The 15720-nt window shown below is 36.5% G+C and overlaps 1 protein-coding gene across 2 annotated transcripts; it reads left to right on the forward strand.

Moving 5' to 3' along the window:
- Positions 1 to 9370: 9370 nt before the first annotated feature.
- On the forward strand, positions 9371 to 15499 carry LOC122090379 (disease resistance protein RPV1-like). 2 transcript variants are annotated; one of them, XM_042660057.1, is made up of 6 exons: positions 9371 to 10127; positions 11539 to 12655; positions 12785 to 12910; positions 13001 to 13060; positions 13705 to 14754; positions 14838 to 15499. In XM_042660057.1, the coding sequence occupies exons 1-6, from the start codon at positions 9616 to 9618 to the stop codon at positions 15354 to 15356; spliced, it is 3384 nt and encodes a 1127-aa protein (XP_042515991.1). In that variant the 5' UTR covers positions 9371 to 9615; the 3' UTR covers positions 15357 to 15499. The 2 variants fall into 2 exon arrangements, with proteins under 2 accessions (XP_042515991.1, XP_042515990.1); XM_042660056.1 differs by having other exon boundaries at positions 12785 to 13060.
- Positions 15500 to 15720: the final 221 nt, after the last annotated feature.

Here is a 15720-nt window from a genome sequence, read left to right on the forward strand (position 1 = left end):
TCATTAGAGTATACATATTGACAAGGCCAGATTTAGGTTTAGATAAAACCAACATGATCTTGGGCTCGGTTGGGCGTGGGTTGAATTTTGTGGGCATAAGTTTGGTTTCTCTCTCTTTCTCTTCTTCTACCAACGAGAAATTTCTTAAAACTGTTCAATTCATAATCACACTTGACATATTTAACTGATCAAACACGAGAAGATTCAAGTGTGAAGAAATCTGCTAACAATATAGCCACCCTGTCTTAACCGATTGTGAAACACGATGAGGTGGGAGAATAAGTCAATACGACAACAAAGGCGTGCAACGCAATTTATGGCTTTAGAGCAATCGAAACAAAACTTTATTGAAGACTTAAAGGTTTTGTTCAAATCTATTGACTATTTAGGAAGCATGCATGGTATAAAAACCAGGTCTTTTTTTTCAAAAAAGTGAGAAGACATGGCAGGCGCTTCCTTTTCCACATTTATGAGACTTGACTACAATACTCTCTCTCTCTCTCCCTCAAAATAATGAAACACGAGGAGGGAGAATAAAAGACAGTACAACAGAGCTGTACAAACTGCCTTTGACACTGGGGGGAAAAAATCAAAATTTATTACATCTTTCACTGGTGCACTACGATAAACACATGATCTGCTTTATTAGCATCCTCGAGACAAAATTGAAATTGACAATTTTTAAGGCTATGTTTGCATGTAATGAGAATTAAAGAGAAGAATACTTAAGAAGAAATATATGTAATTATTATCATGTAACTTTAATATTAATTTTAAATCATTCTATATTTATTTATAAAATTTTATTTTACTTTACGTCTAAAATCATTTATTACAATATATAAAATAAAATTACATATAAAATATATCATTACTAAAAATGTTTAAAAAAATTAAGTAGTTTATACAATCACATGAAATAATAATTATAAACATTTCTTTTTAAAATACGAAAATTTCTCTTCCCTTCCCTTCAAATTCCCGTTGCAACCAAACCGAACATAAAGGATTTTTTTATTGCATTTAGATAATAAAAAAAAGGGTGTACTTGATATATGAGGCTCTCGCATGTACGAGATTCGGGCATAAAAACTATGCAGTCTTATCCAGAAAATGTCAAGAGGTTATTTCGACCACTTGACCATTAGGTCACAACATTTGTACTTTATCGTTGGACCAAGCACGTCCCTTGATTTTTCTGCATTTAGATATTAGGGAGAAAGAACCTTCTAGGCTGCGTAGTGAATACTAGTGCCTCTTTGAATTTCATAGAATGAATGAGAGAAATAAGCACATGAAGGCGATGACATACGCTACACAACCAAGCAATAGATAAGTTTCTCATACCTGATTACACTATTCCTGAATAAGTTATGTATAATTTTGGATTCTAGATGTAACTGATAATGGCCATTAATTCTTTGTAAAATTTCATATATACTAATTTTCCATCAGAATTACAAACATCGAAATCCAATTAAAACAAATTATATTAAAACTCTAATACATATAAGGGGCAGTGTTTCCTAGGTGGGATGTAAGAGCTATGCCCAAACACAAGGGTGTACGCCCCTAAGAGGGATACAACCTCGGGATTCTCCTTGTGTCTGAGCGTGGTCCCTACGTCCCACCTAGGAAACTTTGTTCCTACATATAAATTTTACTCGCAAATAATATGTACTATGGTGTCTACCATGACCAAACTATTATGTTAATTTTGGATCTACAACTTATTAAAATCCAACTTATAAAAACAGGTTTAGTTTGGTAAATTTTGTAAAATACACATCTTCCACTCACACACTCTCTCACAAATCCAGCTCTTTTGTAGTGCGGGAGTGTGTTATACATCTTGTAGCATAGCACTATGAGACGACATGTGGAATGTTAGAAAAGGAAGGGTGAAGATTGCCGATAGTGCATACGAGGCTCTGTGCATGTGAAGCTGGGGAGAGTCATCAAACCTTCATTGGTTTTCCCCTTCGATAGTTTTTTTCTCGCTTCCCAGCGGCTCCAGGGCTGGGGCCATCCGTAAGAGCCGGATCCAAAGAGGATCCAGTAATTTTTTTTTTTTTCTTTTTTCTCTTTTTAATGGGAATTTTAAAACTTGGGTTTAGTTAATTGTGGCTTTCTAAACTCTTAATTCTCACATCAGATTCTTGAGGCAAAGATATAAACATCAAGTAGCATACCAATCGTCAAGCATCCCAACTGAGCCCGACCCTAATTGTTTAAAATGCCCAAAGAATGGATTTTTTTTTTAATGAGTTTTTAATAAGTTTTTCCTAACTATTTAATAAAAGTTGGTAAAAAATGAAAATGGGCAGATTAGAAGTTCTAAACGTGTATCCCTTTTTTCAAACGAAAAATTCTATATTGAAAAGGAAAAAATATTTCTGGGAAATGTGATTAATTAATGAGTAAACCAACAACTAAATTTTAACAAATGATTTTGATATGCGGTGTCTAAATACATAGAGAAATAGGTTATTTTTATTTTAATGGTAGGCTTTCTTAATTTGTAGTATCTATACACATAGAGAAACATACATGAAAGTATTTAAAATACTCAACGCTTTAGATTTATTGTAGATTTAACTTCTGGTTAAAGGTAATTAACTAATAACTTCTCAATTTATGCATGTATAGTGCTGTTTTTTTCAGTACCATATTGTTCAAATTTAAACGTTTTAAATGTGTGTCATTCGTTTGTTTTGTTTTTATTTTGCCATATCTTTTGTATTTGATTGTATTTTTTACCGTCTACTTCACATTTTGATTAGTTTAAAACACATCTGTATTGAACAATTTTTTTTGCGGTTCCCATTTTAACTAATAGAGAGTCAGACCCTCCTAGACTCTAGAATCCTGAAATCCGAGGCAAACCACTTGGAGAGAAAAGGAGTTACAGGGAAAAAGAAACCCAATAATCCAATCATTTGATTTTTTATTTGAACCAGGTTTCAGTAAGCATTTAGAAACTCTACTATTGAGAAATCAAGAATCTCTTCAACGATAGGATATGACGTTCTTATTGAATTTATGTTTTTTAATGTTGTGAAGTAGAGAGGTGAAGAAGATAATGAATTTCAGGTCTCAATGTTGGGTTTTGGGCCATATTAATGTGGGTGATCCATTTGGGTCGATAGTGGTTTGGCCCATTTAAAGGGATAGGGTCAGCCCAACTACTGTGGGAGTAATTAAGGTTGAGTAGACTACTATAAGTAGTTTCTATGATCCCTACAGTCACATTATATGAGGCATAGTTTACTCATAAAATTGTGAAGAGATCTGTGAAAGAAACTGCAAAAAACCATAGAGGATTATTTGTAGGATCTATTTTCAAGCACAAAGAACCTTAGTTCATGACAACAATCGTGGACCTCATGTGTATGGTATGCTCCATGAAAATTCCAGTAACTGCTTTCCAATATTTATTTGTGACTGAAAAGGGAGATTCTCTGATCTATTTCCCCAACACTTAGAACTAGTAAGAATGAGGAGAAGCTGAAGAACCATTTGGTGCCTATGGGTGGAGGAGATGATCAACCAACAACTGATCTAAATTTACCCATTTGTGGAGATATTGGAAATAGGTGTCGTGAGCAGGGAAGAGGAAGAATACATGGTGAGATCATTGAGGTTTGATAATCTCTCCCTGCATTGCATGTACAAAGACTTTTCTACGCTATCAACAATTTTCACAGTCCTTTTTTAAAATTTCGCATCTATGATGTCACGCTACAAGATGTATAACAAACCCCCGCACACCCTGCAAACCTGCCTGGGTGAGTCAAGAGGGGAAGCAATAATCATGTATTCTCTTTCATAAGAGTCATAATGCACACTCTCTATCTCTCTACCTTGCTTTCGTCAACAATTGGAAATGCAAAATCATGAAAAGAACACGAGACAGGATCAAATCCTAACACAATGAATGTCCTTGTTTAGTACCTTAACTGTCTTTCTCTCCACCTGTTAGGTAATGAATACATGAGGACAATCGTTATATTAGGGCTTGATCCTGACCCAAAGAACACTACACGTTTGTTCTTTGTACGACCACGCATAAAACGTTGTCAAAAAAAATACTTTTAATCTTTTATTTATGGGTAATTTACAATGTCACCCCTTAAAGAATATCACAATTATAAGAACGTTCTTTTTTGTTTCACCAAATTAGACTCAGACTCCCTATCATTAGTCACTATTAAGTGAAGAATTAAAATGACCGTTATACCCTTGTCAGATCTTCGTCTTCACGAACTCCCAGGATTCAAAGAAATTCTGAAATCTCATCTCTCATATGGGAAGAGGTCGTAGACACTCGGCTGATTTTAGGAATGATCCATTGAGTTATGCTCTCAATTTTGACAAAAGACCTGACGAATTTTACCTCTTAGGAGCTTCTCTGCCAGATTCCCAGCAACACCACCATCGAAATCGATTTTATTTCTTTTTCCTCTTTCTTAATCTGTAATTCGTTGATTATTGTATAATTTGTTTGATCAGAAAATGAAAGATCGCTCTTATTATTTTTATTATGATTTATGATCTAGCGAGGAATTTTCGTTTTCTAGAGAGATTTAGGGGAGTGGCATTAGGTTATGTTCTTCATTTCTGTTAGTGTCTTTTACTAATATGAGCTGGTGGTCATAATATGTTAATTGTTTGTACAAATTTCAACTGGTTTTGATTTATATTGATTATAAAAAGGATGAACGAGGCTATGGTGCTCCTCCCTAAAGCGGCACGTCTTGCCCTATTTTCATCACAAAGGGCGGCATCGAAGAAGTGTTGTCGGCGTTGGAATCTTTGTCGACATCGCTAGCCCCATATGCCTGCCCAGCCTCACCAGCTTTGATCACGGGGTTGCGAAGGCGGTGTAGTATGTGATCTCAAAGGTGAATGATCTGATGAACTGGGTCCATACTAGATCCATCTGGCCCATGACCTTTAGCCTTGCTTGCTATGCGGTTGAGATGATGCACACCGTTGCCGCCCGCTGCGATTTCGATCGATTTGGAATTATTTTCAGGCCAATTGTATGATTGTTGTTGGCACCCTTGCCAAAAATATGGCTCCTGCGCTTCACAAGGTCTATGATCAAATGCCGCGAGTTCTTGCTAGTCGCCGACCGTCATCGTTGTTGCCATGATCTCCGGTGCATTAAACGATCGCCGGTGGTAGAAATAGTAACTTATTACATGGGTATTTTCAGTATTTTATGTTTAGTAAGGGTATTTTGGTATTTAAAATAAAATATAGTAGCTGACATCAACATATAAGGTATATTCCTTAACAGTGACTGGCGGTAGGGGGTTTAAGTCTAATTTGGTGAAACAAAGGGGGTGTTCTTATAATTGTGGCATTATCTAAGGGGTGGCACTATAAATTATCCTTTATTTATTTATTTTATCTTACTCAAGTCAGATATGGTTCATCTCGAATTCACAATCCGACAATTTTCTACTAAATCTCCATCTCCATTGATTCACCCAATATTCATCTTAAGGCTCAATTTATATATATATATATATATATATATATATAATTTGAGACCAGAGATCGAGGGAGGTTGGATTTAAGTAGCGAGGGAAGCTATTAGGCATAAAATTTGTCTTTTCTTAGATTGGAGTTCAGCAAGTTCAATGATTTCTTGATTTAGAAGCTGAGAGAAATAGCTAAGATCTTGAGGATACAAGTAAATATAAAATTCAATATAAGCAGAAGAAATATCTATCAAATTATCTAACAAAGCAAGCTGTTGTTTTAACTTTCTAATAGCAAATGTAATACATGAATTCAAAACTTAGAGGAGACAAACAAAGTTACATAGAAGTCTTCAAATTACAAATTTAGTCACGAACATTTGTAGATAGGACACAATATAGACTCAAAAACTGAAAAACAGACTTTTTTCAAAAAGAAAATTCTAAGACTTAGTAGAATATTTTGTGGTATTTTTCCGTGGTGTCTTCTAAGAATGAGGAGCTCTCATTTTATAGATGGCGGACACCAAATTTCAATAAATTGTAGTTGAGGGATGCTGATGGGCCTTGATGGAGATGGCGTCGAATGGGCATCCAATCAACCGAGTGTGACATCTGAACAACCTAAAGATAAGGTGTTCTTATCACAAAGAATGTATACCTAATAAGGTGTGGGGTCTTTGTCAGAAACTGATAAGCTTCAGCCAAAAGTTATATTGTCCTTAGTCCAGGTGTGTGATTGAAAATAAGCCATGAAAAGATTCTCTGGCATTCCATGTGGGAGGATCCACTGTTTTCCAGAAGAGTCTTAAGAGGGGTGAATTATTAAAGTGTCTACCCGTGACACTCACTATAATGTGTTTATAATACTGCGTGACGCATGCCAAGACGTCAGTTTGACTAGAGTGGCACTAGGTGTAGATGCTTAACACCTGGCAAGAATCAGAATGGCGTGTCTGATTATCACGGCACTGGGTCAAGGTGCAGTGAGACCTCTTGTATCCCCGGGTTTTTTTTTTTTTTGAATAGGCCTTAGAAATCAGGCCACTAAGCACATTGACTGCCATCATCCGAAGGAGGAAGAGTTGAGGAAGAGGATGAGGACGGGGCCGGATTGTCGGATTGAAGATTAAACCTGATAGTTATGAGAATACTCTCCTAGTTCTACTCATCAGAAAGATATAGAAGACGACGCCGAGCAGCTTGAAACATGTTATAAAAATGCGTCTGGACTGCCGTTGAAGGAGAAGGTGCAAGGGGCAGATCGACACCGATGCCTCTTTTCATAAACCAGTTAATGGTGAAATGTCAAATTTATCCCACCATTTGACTGAAATATGACGTTTTAAATGAGGAACATAGTTCCATTCTTCGAATTCATCAACAGTCATCTAGTATTTCCATTGAAGAATCTAGGGGACTTCGTATAAGATAAAAAATTGAACGAAGAGAGCCCAAGAGTCCAGAGGTTGATTGAATTCTTTAAACTTGGTGACTGACTGTTAAAGAGTTGTTAGGAGAAACTCTACTGGAGGGGGTCCCCATGTATAGAACCATTGGAGAAACTAGTTCGGCACACCTGATAAGGTGCGTTGAAGTCGAAACTTCACAAACCAAGAGTGGGTTTCATGATCGTTCTGATATAAGAATATCATGTCCCAAGTTTTAACATAATCTGCATAATCATATGACCTGAGTTTAAGGTTGGTGACATCATGGAATTCACGTTTGAATGAGGGCGAAGATCCCCATTCACGATCCCTAATGATGTGTAATATATTGAGCTTGGAATAAGCCCGAACATGAGCGAATCTACAACAATGCTGAATTTGAGCACTTTGAGTTTCTTCAAAGATTCTTTCATAGAAAAAATGGGTTTTATCACCAGTGAATGGGTGAAGATGATCACAAAGGTAAATGGTGGCAATTTCAGAGGGAGTGTGGTGAAGATGGATGGATTCAATGGAGATAATTGGGATAAAATTTGTTTCTATGAAGGGAGAGTTATTGACGGCCTTTAAGGTTGAGGCAGGTGATGGAGACTATGATGATATAGGAGTGAGATGTTTTTGCAGTTGCCTAAAGGATGTTGAGGCAACATCTTTGTTTGGAGAGGCAGTGACGACAGCCTTTTGCTTAGGAGCCTTGCAAAAATTCTCAAATTAAAAAGTTAGGTAAACTTTCTATATCCAATTGTTCTTGAGTTCGGAAAAATCTTATTCATATAGAGATGCAAAAAATATATAAAAAAAAAAAGGAAAGAATATCATTCACAATAACACATGTCACCCAAACGAAGGAGCCAACCAATAGCCGTAAAGTATAGATAAGAATTGACTTACAATCCGGATAGAGATCCCAGCATGAACTATAAGGACAAAGGGCCAAATAAACCTGGTCATGAATAGATTATAGGTCATTGACTATCTATCAAAAGAAAAAATTTATAGGGTCATTGACTTGGTACATCAGAAATCAAGGAATATAAATATATATATATATATATATATGCCATTCCCAATCTTGTCATAAGTCTCTTAATTATCAATTAATCACTCTCTTATATTTCCTTTTATTTACTCAAAGGTGCTTATTCTTAACTATCTTTTTTTTTTAATGATATTTCAATGGTTTAATATTGTCTTTCCTTTTTGTTGTAAATTATTGAACAAATCATATGCTATAAATTTGATTTATATAGATTAATAAAATGACACTATGACATAGAGATAACAACCTTAAATAAAAGGATTTCAATACTATGGTTAGCATTTTTTCTGATGATCCATCTTATAAATTCTTAATAATTGATGTCCTTTTCCTTGACACCAGAATTCCAAGGCTCTAGGCAACCTCATAGACTTTGTTGATAAGATTAAGAAGCAATAATATTTTTTTTTTTGGGGAGGGAGGACTTCCCTCCTTGCTCATATGACAGCATATATAGGCCATTAGTATGATAGTAATAATAATAAAAAATAACGATGTAGTAATAAGTGGATGGGTTTTTTCGCTGAGGCAAAAGTTTTTCTAGTCCAATAAAAACAAATAGTATTTTCATACTAATATCATGTTTTGTTGCATTGAAAGGTGATATGGCAATCTTGACCGTGTTGATATAAGAAAATGAGCAAGACAGTTGTAATCAGCCACATGGCTACTACGCTAGCATGCGAGCCAATGGGAGGGCAAGAGAAGGCATCGACCACCGCCAAGGCTAGGGCTTGGGTGGTCTTTTCATGCAAGCATGTTCTACCTATAGAGGGCGAGACCGGTTACATTTCTTTTCCCCATAAAAAATAGTCTTTATTAACCATATATCAAATTTCATACTTAGATCAAACCATATATAACCTCCTAGGTATTGACATAATTCTTGGTATTTTCAGATATCTATTTCTTTTTTCACTTAATTTTCAAAATCTTATTTTTTCAATTTAAAAACTCTATTTTGGCACAGTTGAAACTTAATACATAAACAGTGAATCACCTACTCCATTTATCCACAAAATTTCAGCTCTATCCAATTTACCACGTGGCAAATATTATGTCAATTCTATAGAGAAACTCTTAAGACCTACTTAATTAAAAAAAAAAAAAAAGCATTTTCTAAAATGGCCTTTCTTATGAGTTCTTAATTATAATAATTTTTTTTTTTAAAACCACAACTTCCAAGACCCCACTTAGCACTTTATTATTAGTAAAAGCAACTTTTTAATTTCTTAATTTCTTATTATTATTTTTTTTTTCAAGTCTGTACTGATTCTACCTTCACATCATTTTCAAGTGCATACAGATGATGCTGCCTTCACATCCTCCAAGAAAGTTATGGAGCTTGAATACTTTATTGTCTATGTGGGTGGGAATCTAGACTGAGTGGCTTCATATCATCTTTTTCCTTCAACCCCACTTGTAGGAGAAGCCTCTGGCTGTGTGTCTGTCTTGTTGATGCAAATTGCCATTGCAGCTGGAATCAAAACTCCTGTTAGCGTACGAGAACCTGATTCTGAGTCTTATAAATTTCACTTTGGTGATCACCCGTAATATCATTCAGGAGAAAACCCTTTGAAGAACAGATCAAACTCCTCACCCATCCCAGATCCTGATCTCTAAGTGCTATACTATGGCCTTCAAGAGGACCCGAGAAGACTCTTCTTATTTATACTCTACCAAGCTTCAATGGAATTACGATGTGTTCTTAAATTTCAGTGAAGATACTAAAGAGAACTTCACCCACAACCTCTACAACGCATTAGTTGGAAGAGGAATCCACACCTTTAGAAACGATGATGACAAACCATGGATAGATGAGATCTCTTCAGAAGTGCAGAAAGCAATTGATGAGTCGAGGATTGCCATAGTTATTTTCTCAAGTAGCTATGCTTCATCGAGATCGTGTCTTGAGGAGCTTGTGAAGATCCTTGAATGTAAGAGAAGGATTGGTCAAACTGTTTTTCCTGTTTTTTATGATGTGTGTCCATCAGATGTCCGAAATCAAACTGGTACCTTTGAGGAAGAATTTGAGAAGCATCAAGAGTTTTTCAAGGAGAACATACAGAAGGTTTCGAGGTGGAGGGAAGCCCTAAAGACAATAGCCAATTTATCTGGTTGGCATCTTCAAAATATTGCTAATGGGTAACCCCCTGCTCTCCTCTTTTTTCTTTTTTTTCCTGTGCGTGAGAGGCCTGCTGCAAACACAGGAGAGTGCAATGTCCACCGTGGCCCTGACTGGGGTTGTGCGCCCGTGTGTGTGGGCACAGGGGCCTCTGGTAGATATAAAACGCGAGTTCGAATCAGGTCCTCGTACGAGAACCATTCTCATACGAAGCCTGATCTGCCATGGAATCTACTTATTCTCTCTTTTCTTACAATATGTTTCACATTGAGTGGATTCCATGTAAATGTCAGACACCATACGAGAACCATTCTCATAGAGGGCCTGGTCCAAACTCATAAAACGCTTAGCCCTTTTTCTTTTTCTTTTTTTTTTTTTGGTGGGGTGGGGAGGTGTGGGGAAGGTTCTCTGAGGTTGAGGTGTACTGCACATCCTCTCATATGGAATTATTATATTATTAAACTTTAAAATAAAAAATATTAAGAAATCATTGTGAGAGGATGTAGAGTACCAGCTTGCTCAGAGAGCCCTTTCCCTTTTTTTTTTTTTATAAGAGAAAGAACAGTGTCCATTGGCGTTATCCATGCCCAGACACAATTGCTAGTTCAAGGGCTGTGAAAAGATGCCCCTTCCCCCCCCCCCCCCATGTAAACCAGGGTTGTGTCTAGCCGGGCATGGGAACGCTGATGGTTAGCACTCTTTCCCCTTTTTTTTTTGTTATTATTTATTTTGCGAATAGATCTCTGCCTTTAATTGATTTTTTATTGAGTGTGTTCAGCACTTATAAGTGTTTTAATCTCTTCTTTTCCTCATGTCGTCTCCGCCCTGTTTGTGACCAATCACCCCCTCTTCCTTGTTGGTGACTCCCCAACCCTCTTTCCTACACGCACCCCTCACCAACCTCTACAACTCCAGCCACCTCCTTCCCTGAAGCTACCCACCTAGTCCCTAATCTGTTCCCACCCGCTAAAAATTTTTTTTTGGGGGGGGGGGGGGGTGGGGTTTTCAAGTTTTGGGGACCCATCATAGTTAAAGAGTTCAGTCATAGGGAGTTTCTTCCTTTGTTTTCATTTCTAGGGCCAGGTGATCTCCTCTAGAACATTAACAAAGGAAGACATTAAAATTTCTCCACTAAATGGGATTTAATTGTCAAAGGAAGACATAATAAAGTTTTTCCAGTAAATAAGATTCAATTGTCAATTGCTCCTATCAAAAATAGGATTGATTATGGATTCGAGCCATAGCACATGATTTCATAAAATCCATATTATGTGATATACTTTTTTTTTTTAAACTTAGTGGCCCTATTTAGTATTTCGTGATGTAGTAATTGTACTTCCTTTCTAGTATTGGATTATAATGGTGTTGCTTATAATCTTTTTATACCAATCTAATTGTGTTTATTTTGGTTCAATTTGTTACTTGAATCAGAACTGACAAGCAAGAGTCGACATTTATCCAGAAAATTATTGAAGAGGTCTTGACAAAAATAAAAAGATCAGAACCATTGCATGTTGCCAATTATCCAGTTGGTTTAGATTCTCGTGTAGGATATGTGAAAGGGACCTTGAATTTGTCTTCATTGGATGTTCGCATTGTAGGGATTTGTGGTATGGGTGGATTAGGAAAAACAACCATTGCAAAGGCAGTTTATAATCAAATTAATCAAAGATTTGAGGGTCATAGTTTCCTCGCAAATGTTGGAGAAGTTTCAAAACAACCCAATGGTCTAATCCAATTACAAGAACAATTTCTTTCTGATATCCTCATGAAAAACAACTTGAAGATCAGCAATGTTGCTAGAGGAATAAATATGATCAAACAAAGATTATCCAATAGAAAGGTTCTTGTTATTCTTGATGATATAGATCAACCTGACCAATTAATTGGATTAAACATTAATCGTGATTGGTTTGGTATGGGAAGTCGAATTATTATCACATCACGAAATGAACAGTTGCTAAATAGGGTTGACGTAGACGAAATATATGAGGTTCATGAGTTCAACCAATCTGAATCTCTTGAACTCTTTAGTTGGCATGCTTTCAAAAGAGATTGTCCTATAAGCGGCTATATGGAGCTTTCAAAAGATATAGTAGGCTATGTCGGAGGACTTCCATTAGCTCTTGAGGTTTTGGGCTCTCTCATGGCTGACAGAAGAAGCATACCTGAGTGGGAGATTGCATTAGACAAATTAAAAAGAATTCCTGATCATAATCAAATCGAAGGAAAGCTTAGATTAAGTTTTGATGAATTAGATGATGAAGAGAAAGATACATTCCTCGATATTGCTTGCTTCTTTATTGGAATGGACAAAGACTATGTAATTAAGATACTTGATGGATGTGGTTTCTTCCCAGATATTGGAGTTAGTGTTTTAAATCGAAGATCGCTCATAAGAATTGGTGAAGATAATGAGCTGAAGATGCATAATCTTCTTCGAGACATGGGAAGGAAAATTGTTTTTGAAGAATCTCCTGGAGTGCCGGGAAGGCGTTCAAGATTGTGGTTCCATGAGGATGTTTGTGAAGTATTGGCAAAACATGAGGTAAGCACAATAAAATCATTGTCCTCTTGCTTATATTAAAAAAAAAAGGGGGGGTGGGGGAATCCTTGTCCTCTTCAAGTGTATATTTGTATATTTATGCTTTATTAACCAGATTTTATTTGTTAATAGGGAACCAATTCTGTTGAAGGCCTCATCCTAAATATTTCTCAAATTGAGGACATATATGTTACAAATAAAGCATTTGCAAATATGCATAGACTAAGACTACTCCAACTCAATAATGTACACCTTATGGTAGGGCATGAACAACTCTTTAAGGAGTTAAGATGGCTTTGTTGGCATGGATTCCCTTTGAATTCTATACCTACCAATTTTGATCTGCAGAATCTTGTTGTCCTTGACATGCAAAATAGCCATATTAAGAAAGCTTGGAATAAAGCTAAGGTATGAAAATAATTCAATATTCTTGTTCTTGTATTGAATTGTATTTGGAAGATAAGGTATGAAAATAATTTCAATATTTTTGTTTATTTGTATTAGTAAAAAAACCCTAGATGGGTCCTTCTAGGCGTCACTATGCCTAGTGAAATATAATGCTTCACTATTTGCCACTTGGCAATACATAATTTAGTCAATGTGATAGAGGACTCCACATGCATCTCAAGGCCATTGTAGTCTAAAATATGCAAAGAAAGTTGCTCAAACTTTGATTTTCAAAGTTTTATTAAAATTACCAAAATGCCATCAAATGGAGATGAATGTAAAGTACAAAATAGAATCTTTTATAATTTTATCTACTTTCTCTACTCATTTTAAGCTGAAATTGTACCAATGAGATGCTTGCCCAATCTTCTCTCATATGGACTAACCCATATACTGTCATATGGCAAATAGTGAAATCGTTATATATATATTTTTTTTCGATGAGTATCTAGGCCTTTGGCCTTACTAGTCCCCCGGGTCCATATTAACCCCACAACCTCATGGACCGGGTGTGAAATCGTTATACTTCACTAAGCATAGTGACAGGAAAGAAAACCCTAGATGGAAAGTTAATTTCTTTTCTCTTTTTTTTTCATAAAATGCAGGTGCTCGGAAGGTTGAAAATCCTGAATCTTAGCCATTCGCGTTACCTAACAAAGTCCCCCAACTTCTTAGGGATTCATAGCCTTGAAATGCTAATCCTTGAAGGCTGTACTAGTCTGGTTGAAGTTCATGACTCCATTGGATATCTTGACAAGCTTGTGGTCTTGAATCTGAAAAACTGCAATAACCTTAAGAACCTTCCAAGCAGCATTTGTAAGTTAGTATCTCTTGAAGTACTTGATCTCTCTGGGTGCCCAAAACAGGATAGATCTAAGTCATGGAATTCATTATTCTTCCACTCTTGGGTTTCACTAAGATCAAGGCCTTTGCTTCCAGCTTTCTCTGGATTAAGCTCCTTGAGTACCTTAAATCTGTCTCACTGCAATCTATCAAGAGATCATCTTCCCAATGATTTCAGTAGCTTATCCTCATTGACACACTTATTTTTAAGTGGAAACAGTTTCTGCACCTTACCAACCGGCATTGGTCATCTTTCCCGCCTTATGATCCTTGCTTTGGATGAGTGCACAAATCTACAACTACTACCAGAGCTTCCATCAAGTTTAATGACATTGGGTCTAAAAGATTGCACATCACTAGAAAGATTACCAGCAAACATTGGTACTGGTCCTGCTAAACTAATGATTCTTCTTTTGAGTGGATGCATAAAGCTGTGTGCACTCCCAGAGCTTCCATCAAGTTTGATATGGTTAAAGATTTCTGGTTGCACATCTATAGAGGAAATACCAAAGCTTTGGAAGCTAAAGTCATTACAAGGCTTACAGTTGAACTATGACCATTTTTGTAACCTGCCTGAAGACATAAGTTTCCATACTCAGCTTCGAAGCCTATTCTTGGATGGCTATACAAAACCTCGGTCACTGCCAAAGCTTCCTTCAAGTGTAAACAGCTTGGTTGTAGATGGTTGCACATCAATGGTACTTAAGGAAGTTGAGTTCCAGAAGCCGAAGACCTCACAATCTATATCAGCCATCCACATGGATGAGTGCCATCATCTGGAGACCACTTTGAGGAAGAAGAGCCCTTTCCAGGTGCCTCTCTCTCTCTCTCTCTCTCTCTCTCTCTCTCTCTACATTGTTCAATTGTTGAGACATCTTTGCATTTTGTGAAACAGGGATTATATGAGAGGTTTGAAGTCATTGGTCCTGGGAGTGAGATTCCAGAGTGGATGGCTCATCAGAGTATGGGTTCTTCAATCTCTTTTGAGGTATCTCCACATTTGGGTTGTAAGTTCCAAGGGTTGGATGCATCTGCTGTTTTTGCAATTGAGGAAGAAGATGAAAATCGGGTTAGTTCAATGCCGATCATTTTTAATAAAACCACAGGCACTAAATGGGTATGGCTAAATGGAAGCTATTATACCCCAAGATCACCATATCAAGATCAAATGTGGGTGTGCCATATACCATTTTCCGACCTTTATGTTCACCTTGGTGGTGAAGGTGAATTTGAGGCTCAAGAAGGGGATCAGTTGGAATTCTCAATAAATTTTGAAATTGAGAATTTTGAAGAAGCAAGAGTGCAGGTGAAGAAATGTGGAGTCTTGCAGGTACACAAGCCAGATGAGGAAACAAGATTAGATGAAGACCAATCAATGATTCAATACACTTCAGATGATGTTGTGGAATGTTGATAGAACAGAATAGACCATGATGAAGATGAGGAACCCATTCATCCCTATTTCGAGGCATTTAATGGATAGAAGCAGTGTTTCTTTTTTATATTATGTACTGATCATTTTCTTTAGAAATTATAATTTCCTTTTAATTTTTTTTAGTTGTTGTTTTGCATGTGGTAGTAGCATAAGATGCAAGGGAAGGCGTTTCTTGGGGTCATCTCTCCCCTTTGTTCTCCATTTCCTTTGGAAGTGAACGGATTAGGGTTTTTGTAATAACACTCTAGATCAAGGTTTAGGAGCAGAAATTTATTTTTCTTTTTAGGAAAGAAATTCACTCCATAATACTTAACACAAAAGATTATTGGCAAGTGTCAGGTTA

The sequence above is a fragment of the Macadamia integrifolia genome, chromosome 2 (genome assembly GCF_013358625.1).
Source record: "Macadamia integrifolia cultivar HAES 741 chromosome 2, SCU_Mint_v3, whole genome shotgun sequence".
Classification (NCBI taxonomy): Eukaryota; Viridiplantae; Streptophyta; class Magnoliopsida; order Proteales; family Proteaceae; genus Macadamia; species Macadamia integrifolia.

What these genes read in the sequence shown, in the direction of transcription:
- LOC122090379 (XM_042660056.1), top strand. Translation starts at nt 9,616, where the DNA reads ATGGCCTTCAAGAGGACCCGAGAAGACTCTTCTTATTTATACTCTACC. An exon ending in AAGTATTGGCAAAACATGAG is followed by an intron (nt 12,656 to 12,784) that starts GTAAGCACAATA and finishes ATTTGTTAATAG; the next exon opens with GGAACCAATTCTGTTGAAGG. An exon ending in GGAAGAAGAGCCCTTTCCAG is followed by an intron (nt 14,755 to 14,837) that starts GTGCCTCTCTCT and finishes TTTGTGAAACAG; the next exon opens with GGATTATATGAGAGGTTTGA.